Here is a 17,368-nt window from a genome sequence, read left to right as displayed (position 1 = left end):
ATGTTTGTGTCATCATAGCCTATACAATATGTTGAGGGGGCCATTCTGGGGGTGTAATAGTTCCAATATTGTGGTAGATATCCTTTCTGCAGCATTCACCTCCAACACACACACTCTACCCCTGCTCCTCCATGAAAATAGAATTATTGGAACTGAGAAATAAGGATAGAAAAGAAAGGTATGGGAGAGAAGCTGAGAGGTTAAAGGAGCCCAAGGGACATGGAGGAAGGAGAGAAGAAAGAGAAGACCTAAAGGGGAAGAGTTCTGTTCCTCACTAGGTGAATGAATTTCGTCATTATCTACAACTTGCAAAAGCTACAATCTTAGAGTCATGTAGAATCCTTCCTTAAATGTCCTCCTTTCCTTTCTTAACCTTCATGAAAAGCTATCAGTTATAATCTGTTCTACCTCTGAAATCTCCTCTATCTCATTCAATTAAACTTAATTACCATCTGTTATGCCCTAAGGGTCACTTACACCAAAATTTGTGAAGGCCTTTACCTGATGTTTTAGCTTTAGTTTCATTATTTCCACCTAGTTATCCATACTGCAGCATGGGCATTCTTTCATAAGCATACATTTTGCTATGTCATTCTCTACTTGAGGCACATGCACAACTAAAACCCTCATTTCTTAGTGTGGGCAATTAGGGCAAATATTACCTCAGCTTCTCTCTAGCATGTAAATCGAGGGGTACCATTAATTCCCTTAACACTGATGTTCCTGTATGCTTTTTGCCTTTGCTGTGTTGTTCTTTTGATATGAATGTCATTTCACCCTTTAAAGGTGGTCTCATCTTCTAAGCATTATCTACTTTATGAATCCTTCCCTAAAAGTCCACTCTGAGCAGAAGCAATGGTGCCATCCCCACACCCATCCCCACCACCACCACCATGGGTTCCTTTAACTTTTGTTTACCATTACAGGGTTAGGCTGTGAATAATCAAGTAGTTTTCAATTTATTTTTTGAATATATTTCTCATTCTTTCATCTCTTCCTTTATTAGTTCATGCGTTTCCTGCTTTGACCTCCATCATAGAAGATAATTTTTTCCCTATAAATCCCTCTGTTCCTGTATATTATTGCCAAAGAAATGAAACTATTACATTTTGCTTAAAACAAGTTGACATTCTGGGCCCGGTGACATTTCTAAGGTATGGATAGCAGCATGTTTTATTGTCACATCTGTACTAGAACTGCTAGGATTTTTAGGGCTAGTATTCAGGATTGTCCACTCAAAGTACTCAGCTGAAGTTAAGAGATCCACCAAGAAATTCCTTTTCTTTCTTAGGGGTGGAAAATATCTCTATCCCCTACTCTTTCCCTGAACAGACCTGGTCTATTCTTTACATTGTCAAACTCTTGAGTATATTGGGCAGAACACTGATTGCACTGTCCTATAAACATAAAGAGTTACAACCACCTGAACAGCAAAGATAAGAATAAATATACAGGTGATTCTCTGCTTAGGAGTAGTGGAACCCCAAGCATATATACTACAGATGGAAGGCACTGGGGAAAATGAAAAGATAGGGCCTTGTGATAGTCTTATAAATTTTAAATAAGGAAATGAGAAGAATCCTAAGGAGAGGATTTCCCTTTCTTCTTGGTGATAATAGTTTAAAGATCTATAATTCAAGTTGGGAACCCTAGATACCCATAGGCATCAGAAGATGCTTTGTTTCCAAGACTGAATCACAAAAGACCATAGCCATTTATAGGAGATCTCTAGACCAGAGGTTGCAAATTGGTAGCTTGAAAATTTAATTTGTTTGATCCATATAGTGTTTATAACTTTTTAAAAAATTAATGTTTATTTATTTTTGAGAGAGAGAGAGAGACAGATTGTGAGCGGAGGAGGGGCAGAGAGAGAGGGAGACACAACCCGAAGCAGGCCCCAGGCTCTGAGCTGTCAGCATAGAGCCCGACACGGGGCATGAACTCACGGACTGTGAGATCATGACCTGAGCCAAAGTCGGATGCTTAACCAACTGAGCCACCTAGGTGCCCCATAACTTTTAAAGTTATTTGCAATGATTTGAAATTTGGGAGATGTCACATAAATCCCAAGATTTTTTTATTATTTTATGAAGTCAGAAGATGTGACATTGGTCTCAAACTCTCACATGGCCACAATCGGCTGAGTAGTGGTTGTTCTTGTTAATGGGCATATGCTTGCCATTCCCCCAAATCTCTATCACTTTTTACTGTCTTCCTGAAAAAGGGTCCAATGTTAGTTGCCATTAATCAACTCACTTGCATTTTTACATATAGTAGAATTGAGAGCTGCTAGTAGAATTAAAAGGAATGTGACATAGTTCTTATACCTGTAGCTGTCAAAACATAAGGAAAAAAGACTGAGAGGACTGGTTTCAAAACATATAGGGGAGTTTGCATTTCCTTATAGAAATGAAGAATATTTTGGGGTGCCTGGGTGGGTCAGTCAGTTAAGTGTCCAACTTTTGATTTTAGCTCAGGTCATGATCTCATAGTGGTGAGATTGAACCCTGCATCAGGCTCCATGTTGACCATGGAGATGGATCCTGCTTAAGTCTCCCTCCCTCTCTCTCTCTCTCTCTCCTTTTGTCCCTCCCCCACTTGCTCTCTCACTCTCAAAAAGTAAAAAAAAAAAAATAGAAATGAATGTTTCTACATCTTTACTATGCATACAAAGTATGCCTTTGTTGAAGAAATATGACTTCAGGTATTAACATCATGCAATTTGGTATAGAGAATTATAACTGATATATAAAAAAGATGTACAATAGAAATCTTAATTAACCTTAAAACATAGACTGAGGGGCGCCTGGGTGGCGCAGTCGGTTAAGCGTCCGACTTCAGCCAGGTCACGATCTCGCGGTCCGTGAGTTCGAGCCCCGCGTCAGGCTCTGGGCTGATGGCTCAGAGCCTGGAGCCTGTTTCTGATTCTGTGTCTCCCTCTCTCTCTGCCCCTCCCCCGTTCATGCTCTGTCTCTCTCTGTCCCAAAAATAAATAAACGTTGAAAAAAAATTAAAAAAAAAACATAGACTGAAAGTTCAACAGGTTTTGTGTTTGAATGCCTACACTAAGTGTTGCTGCTGGGAAATGCAATTAATATATTGAGCAACAAACATTCCCAGGTACCAAAATATTTTATAGATGCCAAATTTATAAGAATGTCTATTGCAGAAGAATTATATGTTGAACTAGAAGTATTTTTTTAGGTGCTGAATAAATGACTGAGGCCATATACAGAGCATATTATGTGGAAAGTTGGATTTCTTGTGGCATTTTCTTTTGTAGCTTATGAGAGAACAGATATAAAAAATACTGTAGAGTTATGTGTATTTTTTCATGATTACATTGAGAACTTTGATGTGAATGAAGAAATTTTTGGCTTTTGCCCATTACAAGCAAATCAGAAAATGCTTTACTTGGGTATATTGAAAAAATTCCTAAGTATAATATAAGCAGACCACAATTAGTACATTTGAGTGTTAATGTCAGATTTATGAAATGTATATCCAATGCTGCAAAGTTTTATAGAGACAAATTTATGTTTTTTCATTGGTAGATTCACTAGGAATTATTTGCTTTGTGGTAAAAAGGCTTAAATAGAGCATATTATAGAGACAGCAGCTGCTACCAGGAGCTGGAGACCTCGAACTGACTTGAACAACAGCTCAAAAGTTGGGCAAAATGGATGAACAGTATGTTTCAGTTTCTCTTTATGAGCCTAGGTGCCTAAGTTAGGGCAAGGTGCTTGCCCCCAAAATTAAACCCACTGTACAAAGAGTAAATCTGTGTCTGGAAAGAGAGCAACTCTTTTCCTTTAAGATACTGACTTAAATAACTTCACTCCTTAGTCTCTCACCATTTCTCTTGCCCACACCTCTGTTAAAACTAATCCATACTAAATTCCATACTCAATGTGGGAATTCCAAATACAAAATCTGACATTAACATCTTGGTGCAGAAGAAAAGGAAGCAGGTTTCTGTTTTGAAATCAAAATGGTAATAGTTTTTAAAAGAAAATTACAATAGGGTACCTGGGTGGCTCAGTCAGTTATACATCCGACTTCAGCTCAGGTCATGATCTGGCGGTTCATGGGTTTAAGCCCCACATCAGGCTCTGTGCTGACAGCTCAGAGCCTGGAGCCTGTTTTAGATTCTGTTTCTCCCTCTCTCTCTGCCCCTCCCCTGCTCATGCTCTCTCTCTCTCTCTCTCTCTCTCACTGTCTCTCTCAAAAATAAACATTAAAATATAATAAAAAATAAAATTGTAATAATTAATTATGGCTATTTTTAATTTGGAAGTTTTCATGTTTTTAATTTAAAATATTCCTACTATGATTTTTTACCTTATCTCATATGCTCACCCCATAATCATTTTAAAAAGCTTTATTATATTTCTGACAGGCTTTTTAAAGAATATAATTTATTGTCAAATTGGCTTACATACAACACCCATTGCTCATCCCAACAAGTGCCCTCCTCAACGCCCATCACCCAAATAGCCTGATTTACTTATGTAAGATACCCCTGTAGCTCCTGCAGGCATTTGAATTTTTGACATCTACATTAGATAATATTTTAGCTACTCCTCCCCTTGCCTCTACTGTTGACCCTCCAAGAGAAGGAAAAGTTTAACAATTTATTGTCAGTCCAGAAGATGGTGAGTTATTGAAAGAACAGACCACTTTGGGTTCACTTCTGTGTACCCAGCATAAACTATAGTAGTCATTCAATGAGTGTTTACTAGATGGATGTATAAATCTCATGCAAGTTTAGTATTAAAGATAATTATTTTCCTTTCCCTTCAACTTCTTCTTGACCCTTTTCTGCCTTAGATGCCTATACAACAGCTGAAGTGGTTTATTCGTGGACTCTTGGGAAGAACAAATCTGTGGAAGTAGCACAGGATGGCTCCCGCCTGAATCAGTACGACCTGCTGGGCCATGTTGTTGGGACAGAGATAATCCGGTCTAGTACAGGTATTTATTTATTTTATTTAATAAGCATTTTTGTAATATGTATCACATACCAGTCGCTATTGTAAGTCCTTGTAATAACATGCAATCCTCAAAACAGTCTTGTGATGTAGGTACTATTATCATAAGGAAACTGAGGCATAGAAATATTCAGTAATTTGTCCCATGTCACATTATGTAATAGAGCCAAGATCTGAACTCAGGTAGATTGGATCCCAGAACAATGCTTTTAATTGTGATGCCCTCCTGTCTCTTGGTGAGTGGGTTAGAAAGTCAAAGCATTAGGGCTGGACTGTGGTAGAAGAGAAGGCAAAGGGAAACCATGATGGTGGGAAAACTGAACTTTGATCCTAAAGGCTTCATGAAGACAATTGCTCAACTCTTCCAATGCTGAGGTGACAAATTAATAACCCAGGAGAAACCAGGTACACAGCCAAGAAGTCTAAGGATGAGCCATGGAATTATTTTTTTAAGTGAGTCGCCCATCTCAAAAACAAGTCTGTCTGGCAAACCTTGTCAGGTCCTCTTAATAGCTAAATCCTTGGATATTAATAAATGGCACCTAGAGACTTGTTTTGTAGCCTTGAATCCTATTTGGAAACTGACAAGTTCCCGGGGCCTAAGGAAGAAGGCACCTTGAATCTGAGCTAAGCTTAAGGTATTTGGCATAATGGAGTATAGTTGGGGGGCTCACATAGCTAACAATATTTTTTGCTACCAAGGGCAGGAATACTTGTCTTGGTGAAAGATCTGAATCCACAATTATAAATGGATTAGGGTACTTTTGTCATTTTATTTCATTATCTGGCCATTGTTCCCTCTCCTTGTGATGTTACAGAATATCATCTTGTCTGTGCCCTGTTTTCCCTCCACTCCAGGACCAGGGAAAGGTATCTAAATAAAGAAGAGTTTGAAATATCTTTTTGAGACAGGATTTAGAGATTTGGAATTTGGTGTGGGGAAAGGCTATTATAGTGAAAGGCAATACCGAGGTATCGATTTGAAAATATGACATGTTGGAGACACTGCAACTGGTTCAGAGTAATAAATGTAGGGTATAGAGAGTATAGGGCCACAAAGATGTAGGCTGCTCTCCTCTGAGAGAATTCTGGAGTTTGGCCCAAGGTGTTGGTCGTGGATGGACTAGGCTGGGAAGCTGGCAAGGCACCATGTATGTAGCTGGCCCGGATCGAAGAGTCTTCCTGCTCCAGCAGGTGTAAGTTAGCTGCTGGAGCAAAATGCCCAGTTTTGGAGAAACTGTACAAGTGTCAGAGGGGGGTGTCCCCAGGCCACCTGGACCTCATTACTTCGCTCCAAGGAGCACTCTATACCTTCACAGGTCTACTACTGTGCAGGGATACTATGCTCCTGGGGCTCAGATTCTGGCTGTGCCTCCTATGTGGAAGCATTGGAATGTGGTCTGGGGCCAGTTGCCCAACCTCCCCAACATGGCTTGCTCTCACTGCATCTGGATCTTAATATAAATACCACCTACTAGTTGCAGACCTGCTGCTACGTTTACATGCCCTGACCCCTGGACTGGGCACAGGCCTTGTTAGGGTGCTTGAAACCCCCTTCCTAGGGCCCTGTGGAAAGGTGGGGCCAAGGGTAATTCAGCTGGGCTTGGTGGCGTGTGTGTTGGGGGGGGGTGGTATTCCAGACCTGGACAGTGGTTCTTCTCTCTCCAGAGGGAAGGAGTGTGGCCTTCAGCACCCACAGGTGCACATGTGCACACTGAATTCCTTCTGTCCTATGGTGCCTCTTAATGTTTTTGAGCAGAAGCCGTTGTCTTGCTCCCAGGTGCATCTGCATTGTGTAGCCCTGTCAGCTGCTATTAGGACTTCTCTTCTGTGATAGCATACCCAAAAAACATGCCTGTTCTCCCTCCCACCTGAGCTGTGTCCACAGAGGACCCAGGATCCTGGAGGAGGTCATGTATATGCCCACGGGCAGTATGGCTCTGTTCAGAGAAGCCCAGAGGGACCCTAGAGGCCCAAGACACCTCCCCCAGGATGTCTACCTCTGAAGAAGGAGAAAATTCCCTGTTGCATCCGTTGGCTCTCCTTACTTCCCAGTTCTTCCTCAGCACTGCTCACATGGTATCAACTTTTGAGATTCATCATTTAGCTATCCAAGCAGCACCAACTCCCATTTCATTTGGTTAAAACACTGTTTATTTAGTCTTTATCTCACAGGCAATGTGCATTCATGACAGGAAAAATACAATACACAGTAAAATATGGAAATTAAAATATTCTTTAATTCCACCATTGACTGTTTTTTATTGTACATTTTGGTATACAACCTTTAAGAAGGTTACCTTCACATGTTTTTACATAAATGGAGCTATACTATTGATATTGTTTTTAATTTAATTTTATATTATAAGCATATTTTCTTGTCACTGAATGTACAAAATCCAAATAAAATATTCACAAAAATTAGTAATATTTTCATTGAGATATAATTGACATAACAGTATATTAGTTTCAGGTATACAACATAATGATTCAATATTTTCATATATCACAATATGATTATCACAGTAAATCTGGTTACCATCTGTCAACATATATAGTTACAATTTTTTTTCTTGACAACTTTTAAGATCTACTCTCAGCAACTTTCAAATATGCAACACAGTATTATTAACCATAGTCACCATGCTGTACAGTACATACCCATGACTTATTTATTTTATAACTGGAAGTTTGTACTTTTTGACCACCTTCACCCATTTTACCCACTGCCCCTCCCATGTCCCTGGCAACCACCAATATGTTTTGTGTATCTATGAACTTGGTTTGTTTCCTTGTTTCTTATTTTTCTTTTTAGATTCCATATATATGTGAGATCATACAATATTGGTATTTCTCTATCTGACTTATTTCATTTAGCATAATTCCCTCAAGGTCCATCCATGTTGTTGCAAATAGCAAGATTTCCTTCTTTTTATGGCTGAATAATATTCCACTGCCACTGTACAAATGCATATATATGTATGTGTATATATATTTGTATGCGTGTATAGCAGATTTGTTTTTATCCATTCATCCACTGATGGACACTTAGTTTGTTTCTACATCATCTTGACTATTATAAAAATGGGGCAATTAACATGGGGGTACATTCATCTTTGAGTATTTTAATTTTCTTGGATAAATATTCAGAATTGGCATTGCTGGACCATACGTAGTTATATTTTTAATTTCTTGAGGAACCTCCATACTATTTTCCATAGTGGCTGTACCAATTTATATCCCACCAGCCAAAGTGCACTAAGGTTCCCTTCGTCAACATCCTTGCCAACACTTGTTACTTCTTGTTAGTTATAAATAGTTAAATAAATATTTAAACAATTATAATAGATATTAATTATTATGCGATTTAGGTACTCTTTAAATTTAAAAAGAAAATTAAAGATCACCCCTCCAAGGCCACAGATTCTTGACAATGATATAATAAGTGTTATCACTGGGAAATTTAGCATTTCATCATGAAACTCCATAAAATAATTTCTTCATTTTAATAGCCTTACATGTTTATAATAATCCATTTAACTGGTTATTTGGTATTTTTCCTTTGTTTTAATGCTACAAACAACACTGTGAAGACTTTCATTTTCTATATCACATTTTGTCCCTGTGTATTCATCTGCCTAGGATAGACAGAATATTGAGATTACTGTTTCAGAAAGTAGACACACTTTTAGAGCTTTAATACATATTGACAAATTACCACTTTAAAAGGTTAAATAGTTCATGCTCCAAGTATTAGTGTATTAGCATATCATTTTCCCTTCACTATTGGCAATGCAGATGTTATGGATTGAATTATGTCTTCTCAAAAGATATGTTGAAATCCTGACTCCCAAGACCTCAGTGACTTTATTTGAAAATAGAGTCATTATAAACATAATTATATTACATCTCAAATTACTTTTGAAAACATGATACAATGCACATCAGTAAAGAGGTGATTTAATGTATTAGATTCATTCACACAATTCAATACTATGCAGCTATAAGAAGGAATGAGGAAATTCTTGATGTATCATTTAGTGGGAATATCTGTAGGATATATTGTTGAGTAAAAAAATAAAAGCAAAGCATAGAACACTGAACAGTTAGGGATATATACTGGTATATGGATAATATTCCTAGAAGGCTATTAATTGTAGTACTTGAAGGGAGGAAAAATGAGATGGTGGTTTGGGGGCATCTATGGGAGGGAGACTTTCTACTGTACACCCTTTGATGCCCTTTGATTTAGGAACCATATTAATACTATTCTCTCACATATATGTGTATTATTTTCATGTGATTATAAATTATGGGCATTCTTTTCTGAATTCTGAATATGCTCCTCCATGTGAGGTCCAGAATATTAATTGAAAGGTGACCAGAGAAAGACCCATACTCCATGGATGTTTTATATGAGTAGCTTTCTCTCTGAATGCTCTGAGTCCTCAGTATGAGGTACAGGCATACCTCAGAGATACTGCCAATTCAGTTTCAGACCAGAAAAATAAAGCAAATATTGTAATAAAGTGAGTAAAGTGAATTTTTGTTTTCTCAGTGCATATAAAAGTTATGTTTATACTATACTGTAGTTTATTGAATGTGCAAAAGCATTATGTGTAAGAAAATGTATATACCTTATTTTAAAAATATTTTATTGTCCAAAAGTGATAATCTAAGCTTTCAGCAAGTCATAATCACTGATCACAGATTACCATAATATAATAATAAAGAAAAATTGAAATATTGCACGATTTACCAAAATGTAACACAGAGACACAAAGTTAGCAAATGCTTGTGGAAAATTGGCACTATAGATTTGTTTGACATAGGGTTTCCACAAAAATTCAATTTGTAAAAGACACAGTATTGAGGCATTTACTCAAAACAAAAACACTAATTACAAAAGACATATGCACCTCTATGTTCATTGTAGCATTATTTACAATAGCCAAGATATGGAAGCAAACTAAGTGCCCACAGATAGATGAATGGATAAAGAAGATGGTGTGTGTGTGTGTGTTTATTTAATGGAATACTACTCAGCCATAAAAACAATGAAGCACTGCCATTTGAGACAATATGAGTAGAGCTAGAGGGTACTATGCTAGGTGAAGCAAGTCAGAAAAAGACAAATACTATATGATTCCACATATATGTGGGATCTAAAAACAAATGAACAGAAAACAGAAATAGACTCATAAATACAGGGAACAAACTAGGCATTTCCAGAGGGGAGGGGTGGGGGATGGGCAAAATAGATGAAGGAAATTAAGAGGTACAAACTTGGGAATGCTCTTGCACTGTCAGTGGCAATGTAGACTGGTGCAGCCACTCTGGAAAACAGTGTGGAGGTTCCTCAAAAAATTAAAAATAGAATTACCCTATGACCCAGCAATAGTACTACTATGAATTTATCCAAAGGATACAGGAGTGCTGATTTATAGGGGCACATGTACTCCAATGTTTATAGAAGTACTATCAACAATAGCCAAATTATGGAAAAAGCCCAAATGTCCATCAACTGATGAATGGATAAAGAAGATGTAGAAGTGGGATATTACTCAGCAATGAAAAAGAATGAAATCTTGCCATTTGCAACAACGTGGATGGAACTGGAGGGTATTACACTAAGTGAAATAAGTCAGAGAAGACAGATATCATGTTTTCACTCATATGTGAAATTTGAGAAACTTAAGAGAATACCATGGGGGACTGGAAGGGGCAAAACATAAGAGACTCTCGAATACAGAGAACAAACTGAGGGTTGATGGGGGTAGGTGCAAGGGAGTGGAAAATGGGAGATGGCCATTGAGGAGGGCACTTGTTGGGATGATTACTGGGTGTTGTATGTGAGTGATGAATCATGGGAATCCACTCCTGAAGCCAAGAGCACACTGTATACAATGTATGTTAGCCAATTTGACAATAAAATATATATTTTTTTAAAAAGAGGTACAAACTTGCAGTTATAAATCCTCATCATGAAGATGAAAGCCACAACATAGGGAATATAGTTAATAATATTGTAATAACTTTGTATGGTGACAGATGGTAACTACATTTATTGTGCTGAACATTGTATAATGTACAGAATTGTCAGATTACTCTGTTGTACACTTGATACACTTGATATAGTTGTATGGCAACTATACTTTAATAAAACAAAGAAAAATACAACCAACTAAATAAAATGAGGTATGCCTGTAATTCTAAGAAGAGGGCTCCTCCTCTGTGCTCCAGATTCAAATAAATGAATAAAATTCCTCAAAATCTGTGTTCACACCATTCCCTATTTCAGCACCAATTCTATTATTTCTCCTTTGTCGAATTATTGCATTAATTTCCTAAGTGGAGGATTTGGATGTATGATCTTATTTTTCCATTCCTATAAATTTGACTATTTGTTAGAATAATATTTTTATTACTGTCATTGTATATATTAGCTGTCTAGACATGTAGCCTAGGTAACTCAGAAGAAAATAAGAGAGAGTGAGAAAAAAGACAAGTCAGAGAGATGGAGATATAAAGATGAAGAAGGCAAGATAAAAGTACAAGGAGTGGAAATAGAGAATTGAAAACAAAATCCAAACATGAATTTAAGAAAATATATCCACTCACTTAGTATAATGAGTTAATTTGCCAAGCTATTTAAAAAAACCTTGTGTCTTCACAACCTTTGATACCAGCTAGATTGTGAATGTGTTTTATATTATATTCTCAGATATTTCACATTTAACACAAATGGAACTTAATAGGCTGGACAACAAAGGCAGGGGAAAATTCCCTAAACCACATAAAGGGTCATATTTCATAATAAGATACACAAAGAGAGGCAGCAAGAAGAGGGGGAATGTAATGGTCCATTTTATAAAAATATATTTATGTAAAGCATTAATTTGCTCAACTGTTTTGCATTTCTGATCCATAGATAATAACTAATTTGTGAATACATATGCATTATGTTTTATATTGTACTCTTGAATATTTCATACACAACAAAGATGGTACCTAATAATCTTAATAATAAGCTGAGACACAGGGTGGAAATATAATGGGGGACTTTGAAAAAAAATCTTCCAATCTGATCGAAGCTTCATTCTTTGGCATAGCAGATGATGTAAGGAGATACAAAATATCAGAGTTATATTTCAGAGAACCTAGTCAGTTAATTGACACAATGAATTAATATATTAAACTGTCTAAACACCCACCTGTAATTTTTCACCCACAGAAAGTATCTAGGTTATGAATATCTGTGAATGTGCAAAGGCGACTTTCCATGATCTCTTGACTATTTCACATTGGACCCAGATAGTCTGCAATACAAGGGAAGAAATGGGAAACCCTCCCAACCAAACAAAAGGCTTCAGTTCTAAGGAGAATTCTTTTTGCCTCTTTGCTTCCCCTGGCACCCCAGTTTTCTTGAAATATGATTGAAAAAATTGTATACATTTAGGGTGTACAATGTGTATGTATGTTGTGAAATGATTACTGCAATTCAGTTAATTAATGCATCTATCACTGGTGATGACACCACTTACGAATTTACTCTCAGCAAATTTCAAGTATACAATACAGTGTTATTAACTGTAGTCATCATGCTGTACATTAGATATCCAGAGTTTATTCATCTTATAACTGGAATTTTGTACCCTTTGATCAACATCTCCCCATTTCCCCTACCTCTCAGTCCCTGGAAACCACCATTCTCCTCTGTTTCTATAAATTTTTTTAGATTCTACATGTAAATGTTACCACACAATATTTGTCTTTGGCTTATTTCACTTAGCATAATGTCTTCTAGATTCATCCATGTTGTCAAAACTGGCAGGATTTTTATTTTTTTATGGTTGAGGTAATACTTCATTGTGTATGTGTGTAACTATCACTTTTACTTCACTCATTCATCCACTTATTGGCACTTAAGTTGTTTCCATGTTTTGTCTATTGTAAATAATACTACAATGATCATAGGGGTGCAGATATCTCTTCTAGGTACTGATTTCTTTTTTCCTTTGGACATATATGTAGAATTGGGATCACTGGATAATATGCTATGTCTATTTTTAATTTTTTGAGAAACTTCCATACTAGTTCCCATAGTAGATGTGCCAATTTATATCTCACCAAGAGTGTACAAGGGTTCACTTTCCTCCACATACTTTCCAACGCTTGTTATCTCTTGTTATTTTAATGATAGCCATTCTAGGAGGTGTGAGGTGATAATCTCTCCCTGATGATTAGTAACATTGAACACATTTTCATGTACCTATTGGCCATTTGTATGTCTTCAGGAAAATTCCACTCATCCTTGACCCATTTTAATTAGACTGGTTTTTTTTGTTTTTTTTTTTTTTTGCTGAGTTATAGGAGGTCTGGAGGTCTGTATATATTTTGGACTATAATCTTTTATCAGACATATGGTTTGCAAACACATTCTACCATTCTTCAGATTGCCTTTTTATTGATTTTTCCTTTGCTATGAAGATGCTCTTTAGTTCTATGCAGTCCCACTTATTGTATTAGCTTTCATTGCCTGTGCTTCTGGTGTCAGGTCTTACTTACATTTAAGTATTCATTTTGCATTAATTTGTAAGACACGGGTCCAAATTCATTCTTTTGCATGTGGATATCCAGTTTTCCCCACTACCATTTATTGAAAAGACTATTCTTTCCTCATTGTGTATTCTTGACATCGTGTCAAATATTAGTTAACTATATATGCATGAGTTTATTTCTGAGCACTTCATTACGTCCCATTGATCTATGTGTCTGTTTTTATGCCAGTACAATACTGTTTTGATTACTATAGCTTTGTAATATAATTTGAATCAGGAAGTGTGGTGTCTCCATCTTTGTTCATGTTTCTTTGAATTGGTCTGGCTATTCAGAGTCTTTTGTGGTTCTATATGCATTTCAGGATTATCTTCTCTGTTTCTGTGAAAATGCTATTAAAATTTTGATGGGGATTGCATTGACTATATCATTTTAGGTAGTATGGATATTTTTTGCAATATCAATTCTTCTAATTTATGAACACAGGATATCTTTTATTTGTGTCTTCTTCAATTTCTTTCATCTTAGAGTTTTAAGTATACAGATATTTCACCTAATTGATTACATTTACTAAGTTATTATTTTTGATACTATTATAAATGAGATTGTGTTAATTTCTCATATTGTTGTTAGTATATAGAAACACTACTAATTTTTGTATGTTATTTATATATAGTGTAATTATGGTTTCAAGAGTAGAATTTAGTGATTCATCTCTTACATATAACACCCAGTGCTCATCACAACAAATGTCCTCCTTAATGCCCATCACCCATTTAGCCCATCCCCCCACCTAACACCCCTCCAGCAACCCTCAGTTTGTTTTCTTTCAGAGTCTCTTATTGTTTCTATCCCTCCCTGTTTTTATTTTTCCTTCCTTTCCCCCAGTTCATCTGTTTTTTTATTTTATTTTTTTAATATATGAAATATATTGTCAAATTGTTTCCATACAACACCCAGTGCTCATCCCAAAAGATGCCCTCTTCAATGACCATCACCTACCCTCCCCTCCCTCCCACCCCACATCAACCCTCAGTTTGTTCTCAGTTTTTAAGAGTCTCTTATGCTTTGGCTCTCTCCCACTCTAACCTCTTTTTTTTTCCTTCCCCTCCCCCATGGGTTTCTGTTAAGTTTCTCAGGATCCACATAAGAGTGAAAACATATGGTATCTGTCTTTCTCTGTATGGCTTATTTCACTTAGCATCACACTCTCCAGTTCCATCCACGTTGCTACAAAGGGCCATATTTCATGCTTTCTCATTGCCACATAGTACTCCATTCTGTATATAAACCACAATTTCTTTATCCATTCATCAGTTGATGGACATTTAGGCTTTTCCCACAATTTGGCTATTGTTGAGAGTGCTGCTATGAACATTGGGGTACAAGTGCCCCTATGCATCAGTACTCCTGTATCCCTTGGGTAAATTCTTAGCAGTGCTACTGCTGGGTCATAGGGTAGGTCTATTTTTAATTTTTTGAGGAATCTCCACACTGTTTTCCAGAGTGGCTGCACCAGTTTGCATTCCCACCAACAGTGCAAGAGGGTTCCCGTTTCTCCACATCCTCTCCAGCATCTATAGTCTCCTGATTTGTTCATTTTGGCCACTCGGACTGGTGTGAGATGATATCTGAGTGTGGTTTTGATTTGTATTTCCCTGATGAGGAGCGATGTTGATCATCTTTTCATGTGCCTGTTGGCCATCCGGATGTCTTCTTTAGAGAAGTGTCTCTTCATGTTTTCTGCCCATTTCTTTACTGGATTATTTGTTTTTCGGGTGTGGAGTTTAGTGAGCTCTTTATAGATTTTGGATACTAGCCCTTTGTCCGATATGTCATTTGCAAATATCTTTTCCCATTCCGTTGGTTGCCTTTTAGTTTTGTTGATTGTTTCCTTTGCTGTGCAGGAGCTTTATATCTTCATGAGGTCCCAATAGTTCATTTTTGCTTTTAATACCCTTGCCTTTGGGGATGTGTCAAGTAAGAAATTGCTGCGGCTGAGGTCAGAGAGGTCTTTTCCTGCTTTCTCCTCTAGGATTTTGATGGTTTCCTGTCTCAAAATCAAGTCCTTTATCCATTTTGAGTTAATTTTTGTGAATGGTGTAAGAAAGTGGTCTAGTTTCATTCTTCGGCATGTTGCTGTCCAGTTCTTCCAGCACCATTTGTTAAAGAGACTGTCTTTTTTCCATTGGATATTCTTTTCTGCTTTGTCAAAGATGAGTTGGCCATACGTTTGTGGGTCTAGTTCTGGGATTTCTATTCTATTCCATTGGTCTATGTGTCTGTTTTTGTGCCAATACCATGCTGTCTTGATGATAACAGCTTTGTAGTAGAGACTAAAGTCTGGGATTATGATGCCTCCTGCTTTGGTCTTCTTCTTCAAAATTCCTTTGGCTATTTGGGGCCTTTTGTGGTTCCATATGAATTTAAGATTGCTTGTTCTAGCTTCGAGAAGAATGCTGGTGCAGTTTTGATTGGGATTGCATTGAATGTGTAGATAGCTTTGGGTAGTATTCACATTTTAACAATATTTATTCTTCCAACCAATGAGCATGGAATGTTTTTCCATTTTTTATATCTTCTTCAATTTTCTTCATAAGCTTTGTATAGTTTTCAGCATACAGATCTTTTACATCTTTGGTTAGATTTATTCCTAGGTATTTTATGCTTCTTGGTGCAATTGTGAATGGGATCAGTTTCTTTATTTGTCTTTCTGTTGCTTTATTATTAGTGTATAAGGACACAACTGATTTCTGTACATTGATTTTGTATCCTGCAACTTTGCTGAATTCATGTGTCAGTTCCAGCAGACTTCTGGTGGAGTCTATCGGATTTTCCATGTATAATATCATGTCATCTGCAAAAAGTGAAAGCTTGACTTCATCTTTGCCAATTTTGATGCTTTTCATTTCCTTTTGTTGTCTGATTGCTGATGCTAGCACTTCCAACACTATGTTAAACAACAGCGGTGAGAGTGGGCATCCCTGTCGTGTTCCTGATCTCAGTGAAAAAGCTCTCAGTTTTTCCCCATTGAGGATGATGTTAGCTGTGGGCTTTTCATAAATGGCTTTTATGATGTTTAAGTATGTTCCTTCTATCCCGACTTTCTCAGGGGTTTTATTAAGAAAGGATGCTGAATTTTGTCAAAGGCCTTTTCTGCATCAATTGACAGGATCATATGGTTCTTATCTTTTCTTTTATTAATGTGATGTATCACGTTGATTGATTTGTGAATGTTGAACCAGCCCTGCATCCCAGGAATGAATCCCACTTGATCATGGTGAGTAATTCTTTTTATAAGCCATTGAATTCGATTTGCTAGTATCTTATTGAGAATTTTTGCATCCATATTCATCAGGGATATTGGCCTGTAGTTCTCTTTTTTTACTGGGTCTCTGTCTGGTTTATGAATCAAAGTAATACTGGCTTCATAGAATGAGTCTGGAAGTTTTCCTTCCCTTTCTATTTTTTGGAATAGCTTGAGAAGGATAGGTATTATCTCTGCTTTAAATGTCTGGTAGAATTCCCCAAGGAAGCCATCTGGTCCTGGACTCTTATTTGTTGGGAGATTTTTGATTCAATTTCTTCACTGGTTATGAATCTGTTCAAGCTTTCTGTATCCTCCTGATTGAGTTTTGGAAGAGTGTGGGTGTTTAGGAATTTGTCCATTTCTTCCAGGTTGTCCAATTTGTTGGCATATAATTTTTCATAGTATTCCCTGATAATTGCTTTTATGTCTGAGGGATTGGTTGTAATAATTCCATTTTCATTCATGATTTTATCTTTTTGGGTCATCTCCCTTTTCTTTTTGAGAAGCC

General features: G+C 36.9%; 1 protein-coding gene across 1 annotated transcript in view; it reads left to right on the top strand.

Moving 5' to 3' along the window:
* Positions 1–17,368, top strand: part of GABRA3 (gamma-aminobutyric acid type A receptor subunit alpha3) — a 337,898-nt gene that overhangs the window by 267,913 nt on the left and 52,617 nt on the right. The window contains exon 7 of the mRNA XM_045471027.1: positions 4,831–4,974. Coding sequence (XP_045326983.1) covers positions 4,831–4,974 — 144 coding nt within the window. The remainder of the gene's footprint in view (positions 1–4,830; positions 4,975–17,368) is intronic.

This window comes from Leopardus geoffroyi, chromosome X (genome assembly GCF_018350155.1).
Source record: "Leopardus geoffroyi isolate Oge1 chromosome X, O.geoffroyi_Oge1_pat1.0, whole genome shotgun sequence".
NCBI lineage: Eukaryota > Metazoa > Chordata > Mammalia > Carnivora > Felidae > Leopardus > Leopardus geoffroyi.
Note: the sequence above shows the minus strand (reverse complement) of the source record. Positions and strands in the feature narration are given on the sequence as shown.